Source organism: Penicillium argentinense, assembly GCF_028826775.1.
Source record: "Penicillium argentinense strain IBT 30761 chromosome Unknown utg000005l_segment0_segment0, whole genome shotgun sequence".
Taxonomy (NCBI): Eukaryota; Fungi; Ascomycota; class Eurotiomycetes; order Eurotiales; family Aspergillaceae; genus Penicillium; species Penicillium argentinense.
This window is the reverse complement of record NW_026622664.1, coordinates 1230054-1245324: the sequence shown is the minus strand read 5'-3', so window position 1 is coordinate 1245324 and position 15271 is coordinate 1230054. Positions and strand designations below refer to the sequence as shown.

Sequence of the window (15271 nt, the reverse complement as noted above, 5' to 3'; positions counted from 1 at the left end):
GAGTTGTTTAAGATGATGACCAAGTTAGCTTTGACGGTGAGTGTCAATTCATACCAAATATAGCTAGTTTTTATCCCATAGGCAGAGTATTTACCAACACATACATCGAATCACTGAAATATTGCAGAATGACGGATGCGCTCAATTGCTATATAGGCATAGATGTATTGTACAAGGTATCAAAGAGGAAAATTATGATCCCCAGCCTCGACCACGGGTCGGTCCGTCATTAGAAGCATTCCGCTCAGCCTCCATCATCTTATCAAAGTCGGCCTGAGCCTGCTCCTTATCGCGTTTCCGCTCATAATCATACCGGTCCCGATCACTGGGCAGAGAATCATTCACAGGCTCCGGCGAACTCTGTGCCTGAGACCGGCCCCATTGCATAGGAGCTTGGCTGGGCGAGACCGCGGGTGGAGAGTTCTGAGCCATGTTCTGCTTGCGAATGCGCTCCCACGCACCGCCAGCTGGCACACCGTCCATGCCGGTATTTCGGTACTCAGGTGCCGTGGGGCTTGCGTCGTCGTCGTTAGAGCCGAAGAAGAAGTCCGAGCCGGAGCTCGACTGGGAAGATTGGTTGTTGGTTTGTTGTCCGTAGCCGGGCTGGCCGTATGCCTGCTGGTTGCGGGCAGGTGCCGAGTATGATTGGTCGAAACTACCCTGGTTATCGGCTTGCTCTGTGCCATAGGCCATATCACTCTCCGAGGCTGCCACAGCTGGTGAGGCACTTTCATAACCATAGCTTTGTTCCCCTTGAGAATAAGAGCCAGCTTGGCCCATTTCCTCCCGAACCTCGCGTCCAACATCCTTCTCGCCGCTTCTTGTACGCTTATAGCGTTCAGTGGCGGCAACAACCTTCCTTCTGCGTACATCCTCGGGCTTTTGGCTCCGCGCTTCCTCAACGAAGTTCTTCATCCGCGGGTCCGACAGCATAGAGGAAGCTTCCTTCCAGAGGGCCGTCCCATTCGAAACCATCACACCCAGTGATGTGATAAAAATCATCTTGAACGCAGATTGAGCAAGGAGCCTATAGAATGTCGTGTTATCGGCCAGGCGGAGTTGGTGCAGCCGAGCGAGAAGGTTGGCCGGCGTCGGGTTTTTGGGGAACGTGGGCGATTTGCGTGCTTGATTGTAAAGCAATGCTGTACCGAGAGCAGATGAAATCGGCAATCCCATTCGTTTGTAGTAAATCGTTTGAGTCGACAATGTCGTCATGCAGTCCATTTCGTCTTGTGTCGGGGCGCGGCCGGTCAAGAGCCAGGTATTTTCCACGCGCTCGGTCAGCGCATTGCCCACATGTCTCTTCCAATTCCATACGCCGAGGAAACCGAAGTAGAGCGTGAAGACGTCGGGCTTGACGATAAGCTCCGGTCGAATTTGCACTGGAAAGTACTTGGCCATTGCAGGATTGTGGCCGTCTTGGGGGAGACTGTTTGAGGCATTGTAGCTGGGGTATCCGCCTCCCTGCGGTGAGTCACCGTCAACCACCATGGCGATATCTTGGTGGAGTGGTAGTCGATTGGAAGAAGGGGATAGCTCGGAGCTGAAGGGCTTCCAAGGTCGGCAACTCTGCGGAGGTGATGTTAATTTCTTAGTAAGCGATCCATTAGTCATCTCATGCTGGGTTCATCCCAGCCAAAGCAGACTTCAACAGAAGTACCTATTACCAAGGTGTTGATGTGAAATGAAAAAGAGGCAAGCAGCTTTTGTAATTTGCTTCAAAATTGAGGAAAAAGCTGGGCAATTTACTGTCTCGGCCTTCTGTCGTCTGATCATTGTATCTCCCCACCAAGTATTGGCTCGTGAAGGCCAACGCAGCATTTGAAGCTTCTCCCAAGGTTGTCAGTTGATAATGATGATAAGAATATTCGTGAGTAGATGTGCTGGAAAGGTCTAAATCCCACCCAGGAGCTATGCTTTTGAAGACTCTAGACTTGTGTCAGTCGTAATCCTTCCCAATTGGGACAGGGCCCAAGACCATACTGCACAGCTGTGCGTTTAGCCTTCCCTATGGTATCCCTGCAGAATACGTGTGGATTTACCTAGCGGAGATAATTTATAGAACAAAAGAGGGTGTTTATGCATGGTTTAAACAAAGCTTCTCTATGGCATAGATTCTTACATGTCTACACCACAGGCCTGGTTTGTTTACAGACTTATTACGCTTTTGGATGACCAAGCCACTCGCTCTGGATGCTCAGCAATGGTAAATAAAAGAGCTTCCCCGTGACTATATAGAAGAGCCTGCATAAACCCGCGGAGTTCTACATTATGGGTCTACAATGCTCTCATGAAAATGACTGACACATCAGCCCAACGCAAATGACAGTAGATTCCCAATAGAGCCGGTGATAACAGAAAAGCCTTCCATGTGCAGTACTATAAGCAGCCAGAGAGATTATGTTCATGGGCGATGCAAGAAGATTCAGAAGCCTTACGGCGAAGGTTCGATCTTGACCCGGGCCGCGGCTTCCTTGGCGTTTCTCGCTTTCTCTTCCTCCTTGGTAGGCTTCCTTGCCCACACACGGTTCCTAATGATATAAATTAGCACGGCTATCCACTCCCAAATCAGAATCAGGGAAAGCGTACGCAGGCTCATAAGCGTGAATGTGCGGGTCCTTCAACTCCGCGCGCACCTTACTCAAAAACACCTGCACCTCCTCCTTCGTCCAAGGCTCCGGCTCACCAAAGTGAGTAAGAAGCCACATGGCCCAGCCCTCCAGCGCGGTATTCCAATGGGCAAACTGAAGGTGACCGGCCTCCTTCAGCAGCTTGTCCTTGGCCCAAGGGCCCAGGGGGATCTTGTACTTTTCCTCATGAACGTCGATGAATCCGGCCTTTTCGATGGCGCCGCGCATGGTCTCGTGGGTTCTGAGGGAGCGGCCGGCGCGCTCGGAGCATCTGATGAACATGTCGCCCCAGCCGTAAAGTTGGTGTTCTTTCTTGAGCGTTCCGTCGTCGCTGTAGACGCGCACGTCGAGTTCCATTTGCTCGATCCAGCCGCCGGGTTCGAGGGCGCTATCGAAGCGAGGAATTAGGACTGGGCCATGGCTATCTGGTAGGGCTTAAAACTCACTCGTAGGCCTGCTTGTATACCTTGTCCCATCCCTCAGGAGGGAATGCGCCGTACATCATGCGCAGATGGATAAAGTCAAATGGCTCTCTCCAGGTCCATTCGCGCAGCACATCGTCCACCTCGAAAACACAGTTCGGGGGCATCCATGTGACGGGCGGAGGGAAAATATCCACACCGCGGATGGTAGCTATCCATCAAAGTTGGGATTAGTTTCTGCTTTGCAGGAATTGAATCGAGACATCTGGTACGGTACCTGACGGATAGAGATCGGCAACGTCACTGGAAATTGTTAGAGGGACTTTTCAGATGCATTGAGTCCTGCGCAAGACCTACATTGCCCAGCTTCCTTGACCAGTTCCAATATCCAAAATATTCTGCCGTGCTGTTAAGCCCCATGTTCAGGATGGAATGACCTCGGCTCATGCTCACCTTGGGGGAATTGCCAATAGGAGAACGGAAAAGGGGATTCTCCTCATTGTGATCTATGACGAGAAACAACATGTGACTTGACATAATTAGCAACTGCTCACAAAAAGCCAAAGTCGAGGGCTGCTGTACCCAATCTCAAAAGCCTCGAATTGCTGCTCGTCGGACGGACCCCTATGATATCCTTAGTCAATAACTCATGCAGAGAACCCACAACAAATGCACAAAACGTACCAGTAGTCATCCTCCTTAATGGCCTGGTACCTATTGTTTGTTATTTTGAATTAGTTTTCGGTCCGCGATAGGAGATTCTCAAACAACGCACCTGCGACCATTTTCTAAACGGCCCCTTGCGATCGTAGACGCGATCGACGTGGTCTCTCTGAATTCCAATGTGAGCCTGCGGCCTCCCATACCCTAGTCAGTCTGCATCTCGCCACTCACGACTGGAAATCCTGCGGATCTGTGCCCCAGCCGGCGGCCATAGAATAGAAGTCGGGGTCCTGGGAAGGAGGGTCAGAAGGGGTCCCATGGCCCTGGTTGCGGCACCACTTACGACCGCGATCTTTTCATTGTCGTCCGTCATGATTGCGATGGAGGGCGGTGTTGCATGAGAGAGGAAATTCTAGGGGAGGCCTTGGAGACAGCAAAGGGGGGTAAGGGTGGAGCATTGGCGGGTGCGGGACCCCCGAGTACCCGCTCCAGCCGTTTTATTGACTTGCAACGTACGAACCAGAAGCAAGTCGCCCACCGCGTTACACTTAGTAACTACTTTACCTTACGCTGGGCCCAACCATGCGAGAAAAAAAAAGTACGAGGGGTCAAGCAACTGGGCACACTCCACTGGCGCCACCAATCGACACGATCTGCCATTGTTCGGCAGGTCGTATTACGCTTCAGAGCGTCCTGCAGCCTTGACGCACGCGTGGGGCACTTCCAGTTCGTGTCTGGCCTGATGGACTGGTGTACTCTACTGGAACAGTATTACTGTACCCTTGGGTTCCACGTGTACTAGCCTTTTAACAGGCCAATAACGCCCGGCGAGAGAGATCAGATGGCCTGCGTCCGCGGCATGTAGGAGGTGCTGCTGGCAGAAGTCGGCAGCCGGTTCCCAGCTGTTTTTTCATGCACGCTCCGCACTAGTCGACGCTATGCGATAGTTTACGCCTGTGCGGGAAAGGCATCCACCAGGACTGATTCGATCGCCGTGTCTATTCGGAACACAATTTCCCAAATCCGATCGGATGAATTGTACTGCGGGGTTCACCAGAGCCAATAAACGGAGTCGATCGAGGTTGGCACTCTGCTGAAAAGAAATTCGTGGTGATTGAGCGTTGGCCCAGCTGTTTATGCTCGGGTCGCGGGTCATTGCAACTGGAGGTCCACCACGGAGTTGATACTGAACCGAGACGACGGAAAAAGCTTTTGACATTTTCGCAGATGACCTAATCAACTTCAGGCCAATTGGCAGCTGCAACTACTCGATGATCAGGCTGCTAGATGTCATTACTGTATAGTATGCCAGAGCCTAACAGTGTGATGTGATACCGGAAAACTGGATGTGACAGGAAATTCAGTTTGATGATCTGCAACAAGGCAAAACAGGCAGATGGCCAAAGCATAGTACTAGCGGTCATAAATTCGTTCTTACATCGTATAATTCTATCTTTCTGAATTTACCACTTTTCGATATAAGGACGCAGATCCAGCTCGAACGCGAACGTCGTCCGCGGCTGAGTGTGCAGATGCCAATACGAATCCGCAATCTAGACAACTTTTGTCAGCCTCTTCTTTTATCACTTCCCTTTTGTATAACAAATATGGTAGAACTTACCGCATCAGGGCTCAATTTAGCATCTTCATGCTCAAACACCCAGCCCTTGGTCCGGGGGATATCAATCACCCCATCAATGATAGCGTGCGAGACGTGAACGCCCTGTGGTCCGAACTCCCGTGCCAGCGACTGGGCCAGTGCGCGGAGAGCGAATTTACCACTCGCAAAAGCTGCGAAATTCGCAGAGCCCTTGAGACTTGCCGTGGCACCGGTGAAGATCAGCGTGGGCGGGTAGGAGAGCTTGTCTTTACCTTCCAGAAAGAGAGGAAGAGAACGCTTCGCGATGTGGAATGCGCCTTTTCTGTGAAGAGTCAGTGAATCCAACTTCTAAATCATTTGGTCTTTCTTTTGGTTTTCTTTTGTGAATAAAAGAAAGATTGAATCAATACTTACGCCTGCGCCTCAAACCCTAGAGAGAACTCGTCCTCCGTAAGCTCCAGGAAAGGCTTCCTCACAAACCCACCACCCGGATTAAAGATCGTAGCCGCTAGCGGCGTGTCGGGGAACTTTTTCACAATCTCATCGAATGCCGTGTTGACACTATCCGCGTTGGCGACGTCGGTACTGATCCCGATAGCCTGGCCGCCGCTCGAATTGATCTCCTGTACCACCGGATTGAAGTTATCGGGATTGCGAGCCAGAAGGACGACGGAGTAGGCTTGGGCGAAGCGCCGGGCGATCGATGCACCCTATTTTTTCATTAGAATGGCGTCTGGGGATCATCTGAGCTGTCCTAGTTACTCAAGAGCATACCGTGCCTGGACCGACGCCCGCGATGACTGCTAGTGCCTTTGATGCCATATTCGATGTTCTCAATACTTTTCCAGTAGTATGTGTTTATAGTACAGGTTGCTTGCGAAGGGCTGGGCCATGACTAAATAGTCCGTGATGGTTCGGGGTGGCATCGCCGACGCTTAGAAATGCAGCGGGGATTGATCATCACCTCGGTGAATGATATCATCTACCCTGGACGGGACTGGCGTCACGCTATAACCAGACCCCATTGATGACAATAACAGTCGGAAACCCCAATGACACCAGTCATGCATATTTCTGCAAATATCTCCACACTAACGTGCTCATGAATAGGGCATTCTATGTACCTTGACAGCAATACTACTACTACTCAAGGTAGTAAAAGTGGAGAAAGACATTCCTGCCTCAGGCCGCTATCGCGATAAGCCCGGAAATTTCCCAAGCAATTTGAGCTTCGCCGAGTCCATCGCTACCTCAAGGCACCATATTCCAGCAGAATGGACAATCATGACACTCCCCTGAGCGAGCTCTGCTCCATCTGGTACATTACCACCCCTTCCAACCTACCAATCTATGATAGGTCTAACAAATCCGGCACACAGCCACGTCAACCCCCCAAAATACCGCTGTCCACGCTGCGCAACTCGAACCTGCTCCCTCCCCTGCACAAGACGCCACAAGCTCTGGTCCCAATGCTCCGGCGTCCGCGATCCAGCCGCCTACCTCAAGCGCAGCGAACTAGCCAACCCTTCCGCCTTCGACCGCGACTTCAATTTCATTTCGGGCATTGAACGCACACTGGAGCGCGCCGAACGCGATGTTGAGAATCGCGGGATTGACATGTCGCAGGCCATTGCGGAGGAAGAAAACGAAGATACACCGCAGCCTGCTGCTGGGCAGAAGAGGAAACATCCCGGTCAGGGACTGGTGAAGGGGGAGGCGGGTTTCTTGCGGGGAGCTGAGGCTGGGGGTGTGAGGGTTGTTCGGGCGCCGAGAGGGATGTCGAGGAATAAGAGTAATGGGTCGAGGTGGCATCCTAAGTAAATTAAATCTTTTTGGGTGTTGGATATGGTGGTACTTACTAATCCGTTCTTGCGCAGGCACAAGTGTTTGAATTGGTCTGTCGAATGGATTTCGCCGACTGGCGAGAAGGTTGTCAGGAATTCTCTGGAGACTACCGTGCTCTCTGAGGCCTATAATCGCGCCTTCCCGCTCCCGAAGGAGGATCGACCCAGCCTGAATACAACAAAGGAAGAGATAGAGGGGCAACAGGATCCTGCGAAAGAAAGTCAACCGGAGGAACCCACAGCTGAAGCAGCTACGTCGGAACCAGCAAAGGAACAACCAGAGCAACCCCCAGCTGCAGAAATAATCGAGGCTCCCACCGAAGAGAAAACAGAGGAAAAGACAGAGCAGAAGGCACCAGAGCTACCAATCGTCCCGCACCGCGATCTCTACTTCTACGTCCACCGTCCCCGAACAGCAACGAAGAAACCCGTCCTAGCTCCGCTGCCACCATCAGCTACGCTCAGATCCGTACTGCGCGGACGCACGGTTCTGGAGTTCCCTACCATCTACGCACTACCAGACCCGAGTGCGACATTACTCACCGAGGACAGTCGCTTTATTCTGGAAGAGGAGTATCTACGAACGGCAAGTGCCGAAGAGCTCGACGACAAATCTGCGGAGTCGGAGCTGGAGCGGACAGGAACTGATATGGATTCCGGGCCGGATTTGCAAAATGTGGATGAGAAGTTGATTATGGAGGTTTTGAAGAAGGATCTTTTTGAGCCTATTCCAGAGGGGGAGGCTTCATGAACACTGGGGGAGGCCTGGTTAGGCCGAGGCAATACGAAGAGGGTTTCATGTGTAAAAAAAGGTGACAGTAACACCGCCTTCTTGGGAAGCGATTAGCTCCCGGAGCCCAGCCTGAGTTAGTCCCCTCGCCGCCCTGAGCTGCTCCTTAGCACCCCGATCGCTCACCCCCGATGTTCCGGCTGGCCGACGTCACGGTTCTTTCTTTATTTCACTTCCTCCGATGATAAGCGCTTTGCTGCCTACTGCCTCTCCTAGGAGCTCGAGCGAAGAAATGACCTGATCTCACATTGTATCTATTCTCCAGCGCTTGCTTACTCGAGCTCATCGCCTGACGACCATGATCCACCATTCTGTAGGAGTAATGAATGTTCCCTGAATTCGGTCTCCATTGTCTCTTCCTTTCTTTCACAATGGTAATACGTGCTTCCCTTGACCGGATACTGAAAGACGAATGGTTAGTTCAGCCCCAGGACTGTCATTCATCACTATAGTCCACCACAGATTTCATGACCCATAGGTTGTATTTACCCTAAATAAAGCACCTAGGAAGGTGTCAATAGTCTGCCAAAGTATAATTACTGTCCATTCGCTGATCACGCGTCCATTTTAGAGGAGTTCCTAGGAGCACCTCCTTTCGCAGATATGTTCCGGACAAGAGCGGCCCTTTAATTAGCTACGGCAACTCGCAGTGGATTTGAGTCGTGTATTAATCCCGTGTATTTTTGATTTCTTCTGTAGCCACTTGTAGCTTGAGCAGAAGCCGATTCTTCAATCATATCTCTTCCTCGGCATTAGGCCCACGATAAGCACAAGGGCGCTCATATAATCAAAATATAAATAGCCACAGTTGTTCCTTACTTCACGAATCCCTAGAATATATATATATTTTTTAGGATTCCTATCCTCGAGTTCCTTATTCGACAGCTCCCTGATTAAATTACGCCAACCTATTGTGACGCTCAATCATTGAATATTTTAGCAACCGGCTAAGGAAACCTCTAGAGAATACTCAGATAATGGTCCTGAAATTAGCACCTCTGGGATAACGAGGTAATTTATTACTATCAGAGAACGACGCGAGGCAAATAGCTATGTGCTATAGAAACACAGACCACATAATAGGTATAAAACAGAGGACTTCAGTACGTATTTTTCTTTAGGTATCTAATTTCTATTTAAGGTGATCTAACATATTCACGTTAGTGTCGCAAAATACCAAATCTGCCTAAGAGATTCCACTAGAAGCCTCTACTAGCGATTTATCGACCGCTGATAATTATCTAGATTACCCCGAGGAGGTCGCACTCTACCCTTCCTCTCGAGTTAGCAGCAGCCGTTCTGTGGCTAGACTTGACGGGCCTAGGATATTAAGGATCTTTAATATATTTCACGATGATCTAACTAAGAAAGCGAGCACTTGTAAACGCAGCCTAGTGTAAGAGGAAAGAAGCGAGCCCTAGAAGAGACGCAGTCTCTACAGAAACACACTAGATTCAGATTTCTACCACTGTAGATACGAAAATTTCGTGCGCAAGCAGAACAGGGTATTCTAGTGAAACTCTATTTGAAGATAAGGCTGGCCACTTATATAATTACGCCAGTATCACGTACTTGATATCTGGAGCACTTTTATCGTCTGGCCAGCGCTAAAGCTCAATTTTCAGATAATTTAGTCGATAGAGGTATATGTCATCGTGGCCAATTTGAATCGCCTGATACTGGGGTGGCCCGTATCATCAATATGACTAGCGTAAAGATGAAAAGAGAGAGAGAAATAATTTGTGTGGTTTTCTGTAGGGTCTCGGTACAAGAACCGTCATTCTGCTCCGGAATTGGCTGTCTAGGAACAAACGTGTTGTACCCGACTGGTAACGTAGATCAGTGGGCAGACGGGTTTGCAGCTCGTTGGGCGCCACCTGTAATAGCACTACAAGATACAGTGCCGCTCCTAGGCTGCTGTAGTGCAATATTCCTCTCCTCGAGGACATGAATTTTTGTTTTCTGCTCCGCGGATATTGATTTTGGATTGAAAGGGTCCACGGACGAATTTCCTAAGCCTATAACGTAATTCACTTCAAAAAAGTATATTGATGTTGAGGCACAAATCGCAGATTTATCATTGAAATACAAATAGGCTTCGGTGTTCAAATTTTGATAGTTGTTCTTGTGTGTTAGATACAAGTGGGCTGACAGTAATATATATGTACGCATGCACGTGCTCCCAGTCCCTGTGATCGGTTCAGTGATCGGGATATTCAACAGTCTAGTCACAAATACTATACACGTACCAAGAATCGGTTCCATCCTTCTCAACCCCAAAATTGTACAAGCTCCAACTTACTCCTTGACATTGTTGTAGCGGTAGGGCTTGGCCGTGTAACTGCCAACCTTCCAACCAACAGGGCGCTTGTACGCGACACAGCCGTAGGTACCGCGGCACTCAAGCGTATTGTACTCCTTCTTGGAACTGTCGGCCCACGACTTGAACAGAGTGACGTGGCCAGAAGCACCGCCAGTACCGGAGCCAAGGGTGCCAACAAAATCACCGGGCTGGATGTCTTTCCAAGAGATAGGCTTCGCAATCTCCGGGAGACTGACAGTGCTGAGGCCTGGAGAAGATGCATGGAGAGCCATGCTAACGAAACCCGAGCAGTCGGTGCGATATTTGCGACCATTTGGGTCCGGGTAATAGGCGCTCATAGAGTATGGGACGTGGCGTGAGACCCAGTACTCACCGCGGGAGAGGATCTCCTTGCGGCTGATCTCGCCCTTGTAGGATGAGCTGCCGTCGCCAGAGCTGCCGCCGCCACAGTCCTTGGTGACCATGCTATCTGAGCCGGTCTTCACGTAGTAGTCGGAAACATAACAGCCGTCAGATGTCTTGTCCCATATAGAGTTGCCCTGGATGTCTTCACCGTAAGTCTGGCAGGTGACCTTGACATCGGCACCCTTGTCGTATTTTGTGACAACCACATCATGCGTTGAGGCACCTTCGCGACAGTTGACATCACTGGTAGTGATTTTATATGCGTTGGCCATAGAGAAAGCCGCAGCTAGGGTCAGAGCCAAGTTGGTGAGCTGCATGATGACAAATAGTGGCAGTTAGATGAATTCTGCGTATTGGTGATTCCTCGGTAAAGGTTGTTGTGTTTTTGGTCTGCGTTTCCTTTCGATTGCCACAAGAGATAGCGAAAACTTTTTATGGCTTGAAGCTTGTAACCAAAATGTTGTGCATGAGGCAGGACGTGGATACTTATACTTTGACTGGTGTGTCGATCTTCACAGGTGTTGATCACTATGGGTTTGTACAGCCTAACAGGATCATCGCCAAGGCAGATTTGTCTAAAATTAGTGCTAGAAAGTATATTTACGAAAGTTCAGAATGTCCTTTCATACCAAACAATGTATTGTAGACGATGGGGAAGTATGCATTTGAGTTTATTTCCCGTAACTTGAATACTCAATCCACAGAGCTCTCATAATTAGGCTTTCTTAGTCTCATTTTCTCTTAATACGGGGAAGATGCTGAATATCAATCCTACCCTGGGGCTAAAGCGCCTGTATGAAAAATTCGGGTGAAGATGATGTGAGGCCGAAAGCTCCCAGATACGCTGCTAAAAATAGTCCCGTTACTATACGAGCCGCATGGGCGATCGGCAGGGGCTTACCAAAATACGAGATTGCTTGGCAGAAGCATGAATGATCGACAAGCCACTTCAATATTGAGGATAGAAAGAAACACGACGTGATAATAATTTTCCGGTGCTGCTAAAAAAAGTATTGTTTCTTTACTTGAGCCTCGCCATATACGAGTTGCATCCACGTTCTTCGGGGCAATACATTTAAAAAGTTGGCAAACTGCGAAGAAAATACGAGATTGCTTGGCATGGTGGGTGGTGTTGAAAACCCCAACATTAATACTGATACGTTAACATTGATGAGATGAAAGAGATGAATACAATATGCAACGTTGTACAGAAGCGCTCGAAATTATTTTCATCACAAAAGACAGTATTTTATGTTGATTAGTTAGCAAATTTATGCATTTCCGGGGGTTTACTGGGGCCCGGTCCCAACCCGCGGGGTATGCGGAAGTCTACCTGTGATCATTTCAGTGACCGGGATATTCAACAGGAGTCCGGCTCGCAACCCTCGGAAGGTCACCCGCGGGTCTCGCCGAGGTCTAATCAGAAAGATACTGTTTCATATTTCATGCGCTGTCCCAGAGCTTTTCAGCCAATAGTAAATGTTCTCGGTGTCTTTCTTGAGCGCGGTGGTCAACTAATCGATGGTCGAATCCTTCCTATCTCCTTCAGATCACCGCTTAAAATCCGTCCACTCGTACCCTTCATACTTTACTCATCACTGCCTACTTTGAGAACGGACAACGTTGGGCGGACTTTCTGCCTTTCAATGCAACCCCCCGTGTTTTTTGACAGGCCGCGGCTTTGGCCTCACAAAAGAGAATCGCCAATTGGCTATCGTCGCCGATGATGTACATTTTCTCCCGACGACAACTCACCATCTGCCTTCGACTCACTCCTCGTCAACTAGTAAATGAAAACACTTCAATCGTTGTCCCAGATGGCTGGCCCTACCACTACCGCCAATCAAGCACGAGTCTGGACGATCAGCAAGATGCTAAACCCACGGGAATGAAAGCTCCAGAAGATGAGGACGGGGAAAAGGCTCGAATGACGTGGTCGCTCACGGCAGCCGAGATCATATCCCTACCACGGGTTAGCACTAGACCTGGGCATGGGCCGGCCCATGGACAAAAACCTCGTGGGTCGGCCCATTTGGGCTGGCCCACGAATGGGTCAGTCGGCCCACGATTTGGCCCATTTGGCCCATTTGGCCCCCAAATCTGCATAATAAATATATAAAATATCCAGAATTACTAGCGTAATTTATAGCTGTCTTAAATCTTATACCGAATTACAGAATAGATTACGCACAGCGTAATCTCTTCTAACTTGAATATATATATATATTGAAGTGTTCACGATCAATTAATTCAAATTGTCCTTCAGCTCTTGATGTTTATTTTCTGAAATCTCGACGCAGGTCATTTTTGCTTGGATTTTTAAAGTATCGTATAATAAAATATAACTTTATGTATGTTTAAAGGCTTTCTTGTTTACGAATTAGATGTAGGGATGGAATAAATCTTTTATATAGTGAACGTGGAAGGGTGAAAAAAAAGTTATCGATGAGATAAAAACTGCGGGGGATGCCGTAGCACGAATTTCGAAGGCGAATGGGCCGGCCCATGGGCCGGCCCATGGAACTAACTAATAAAAGATATTCAGATGTGGGACTTAGTGACTAAATAGCCAATTATCGCGAACATAGGAGACGCGTTATCCCGGGATATCTGCGCCTGGCATGATAGCCCAGGCTATCTACGGACTCTGTATTCTAGCTTAAATATAGGCCAACCTATCTCCTCTTTATAGTCAACGATGATTTCTCTCTAACGTTGGGATTATTGAGCTTTCTTACCAAACTATCATGTCTCAACTACCGGATATCTACTCAGTACCCTTTTCAGAGAGTGGGGAATTTGATGATTCATCCTATCTTTTAACGGATAGCGTCGCGCCCGAGCACTCCGCAAGCCAAACGCAGCTTCCTCCCCCTCTCTCTGTTCCCACCTCTCTCAGACGCTCCACAGATCCAGCACAAACCTACGTTCTGTGCGAAGATATGAATAAAGAGGATTTCGTGGATTGGTGGATTCAGACCCAGAGTGGGCACTCTGAGCACCAATCTACTTTCTGGGATCGAAAGGGCCAGCGAGCAGATATATGGGCAGACTTCGAACAGGTTGCCCATTTTATTACTGGACAACCTAAGGTGATGTGCAAGAACTGCGGAGCAATTTTGAACCATCCGAACTCTCTAGTTCATACCAAAGCAGGGACGGCAGGGAAGCAAGGAACAACTGCTCTACGAAGACACCTAGAACGGGCAATATGTAAAACAAAGGGTCAATCAAGCATCCGGCGGCTACTACAGAAGCAGGCAAGTCTCTCATTTATTTATTCCTAGATCAAAGCTAATTTTGCTACTTAATAGGCAAAAATCGCACCAGAGCCGTTCAGCGAGTCCCGTTGGGAACACCAATTAGTTTCTACAATTACTACCTTACGGCTTCCCTTTACGACTGTTGAACATCCCGAGTTCCTTAAGCTTCTACAACTAGCTCAGAAATCGCCAACAGCTATAAGCCTTCCCTCTCGAAGAACCTTACAGCGTCGAATTCAAACAAAAGCACAAGATCAGCAGAAAGAAATACTTCAGAAGCTTCCACCAAAGGCAAAGCTCTCAATAAGCTTAGATTGTTGGACGTCCCCTTTCCAACAGGCCTTTATGGCAGTGTCTGGTTACTTTATTGACGCTGATTGGGAATATCGGGAGGTTTTACTAGGATTTGAGCCTCTGTCTGGTGTTCATACTGGGGCTTATCTAAGCACAGTTGTCCTAGACCTGCTTGAAAAGCATAGGATCAAAGAGCGAGTGTTAGCTGTCACAACTGATAATGCGTCTAACAATTCGACTCTTATTTCATCTCTGCAAGACTCTCTTCAGTCTCAGGGCCTTCGTTCTGATACTCTTATTATCCGAGTACCATGCCTCGCCCATGTGATTCAGTTGAGCCTAAAGCAGCTCCTTGGTCAAATGAAAGCCAACCCAGTGAATGAGAATGTCGATACGGTCTGGACTGAAGAGCATACGAAAATAGCTCGCCAAACAGCAAGAGAGTATAGTATGGCGAATACACTTAAGAAGGTTTGATCTTAAACTATTCTTTCTACCTATCAAACATATACTAATTATACAATTGCTTAGATCCGAAACCTCGCTATCTTCATCAATGCAAGCCCTCAGCGCCGTGAATCCTTCCAAAACCTCCAGTCTAATACACCTCGATTATTCCCAATCCAGGATGTCAGGACGCGCTGGAATTCGACCTTCTTAATGCTCCGCCGGGCTAAGAAGCTACAACCTGTGTTTGATACTTTCTGCTCCGAATTTCATCATTCTCATCTTCAGGTCACATCAAATGAGTGGCGGCGGGTTGATTACCTGATCTGTATCACCCAGCCTTTCTACAGATTCACAACTGCTCTCTCAAAAACAAAAGACATAACGATTCATACTGTTTTCAGTATTTACAATCGTCTCTTTAATCATCTTGAGAGCCGGATCCGCCAGCTACAACGGAAGAAGATCGGATGGAAAAGACAAATGCTTGATGCTCTGAGAGCAGCCGAAAGTAAGCTCAGGGATTATTATATGATGACTGACCTTGAAGGTCTTAGTGATATATACTCAACTGGGACTATTTTGGCGCC

The 15271-nt window shown here is 48.7% G+C and overlaps 5 protein-coding genes across 5 annotated transcripts; 1 reads left to right on the top strand and 4 right to left on the bottom strand.

Annotated features, from left to right (window-relative positions):
* Nucleotides 1-192: 192 nt before the first annotated feature.
* On the bottom strand, nt 193-1491 carry N7532_005258 (putative endo-1,3(4)-beta-glucanase; the record flags this gene model as incomplete). Its single annotated transcript, XM_056617752.1, has 1 exon — nt 193-1491. The coding sequence occupies one exon, from the start codon at nt 1489-1491 to the stop codon at nt 193-195; it is 1299 nt and encodes a 432-aa protein (XP_056473911.1).
* A 943-nt stretch (nt 1492-2434) lies between these two features.
* On the bottom strand, nt 2435-4088 carry N7532_005257 (class I SAM-dependent methyltransferase; the record flags this gene model as incomplete). Its single annotated transcript, XM_056617751.1, has 11 exons — nt 2435-2531; nt 2590-3018; nt 3077-3263; nt 3330-3355; nt 3410-3450; nt 3506-3581; nt 3635-3676; nt 3737-3766; nt 3828-3884; nt 3947-4005; nt 4059-4088. The coding sequence occupies 11 exons, from the start codon at nt 4086-4088 to the stop codon at nt 2435-2437; spliced, it is 1074 nt and encodes a 357-aa protein (XP_056473910.1).
* Nucleotides 4089-5178: 1090 nt separating this feature from the next.
* On the bottom strand, nt 5179-6137 carry N7532_005256 (oxidoreductase, short chain dehydrogenase/reductase family; the record flags this gene model as incomplete). Its single annotated transcript, XM_056617750.1, has 4 exons — nt 5179-5268; nt 5337-5637; nt 5730-6025; nt 6090-6137. The coding sequence occupies 4 exons, from the start codon at nt 6135-6137 to the stop codon at nt 5179-5181; spliced, it is 735 nt and encodes a 244-aa protein (XP_056473909.1).
* Nucleotides 6138-6589: 452 nt separating this feature from the next.
* On the top strand, nt 6590-7910 carry N7532_005255 (zinc finger HIT domain-containing protein; the record flags this gene model as incomplete). Its single annotated transcript, XM_056617749.1, has 3 exons — nt 6590-6633; nt 6695-7132; nt 7193-7910. 3 exons carry the CDS (start codon nt 6590-6592, stop codon nt 7908-7910), a joined length of 1200 nt encoding a protein of 399 aa, XP_056473908.1.
* Nucleotides 7911-10247: 2337 nt separating this feature from the next.
* Nucleotides 10248-10994, bottom strand: N7532_005254 (putative NlpC/P60-like cell-wall peptidase; the record flags this gene model as incomplete). The annotated part of the gene is made up of 1 exon (XM_056617748.1): nt 10248-10994. The coding sequence occupies one exon, from the start codon at nt 10992-10994 to the stop codon at nt 10248-10250; it is 747 nt and encodes a 248-aa protein (XP_056473907.1).
* Between the last annotated feature and the right edge of the window lie 4277 nt (nt 10995-15271).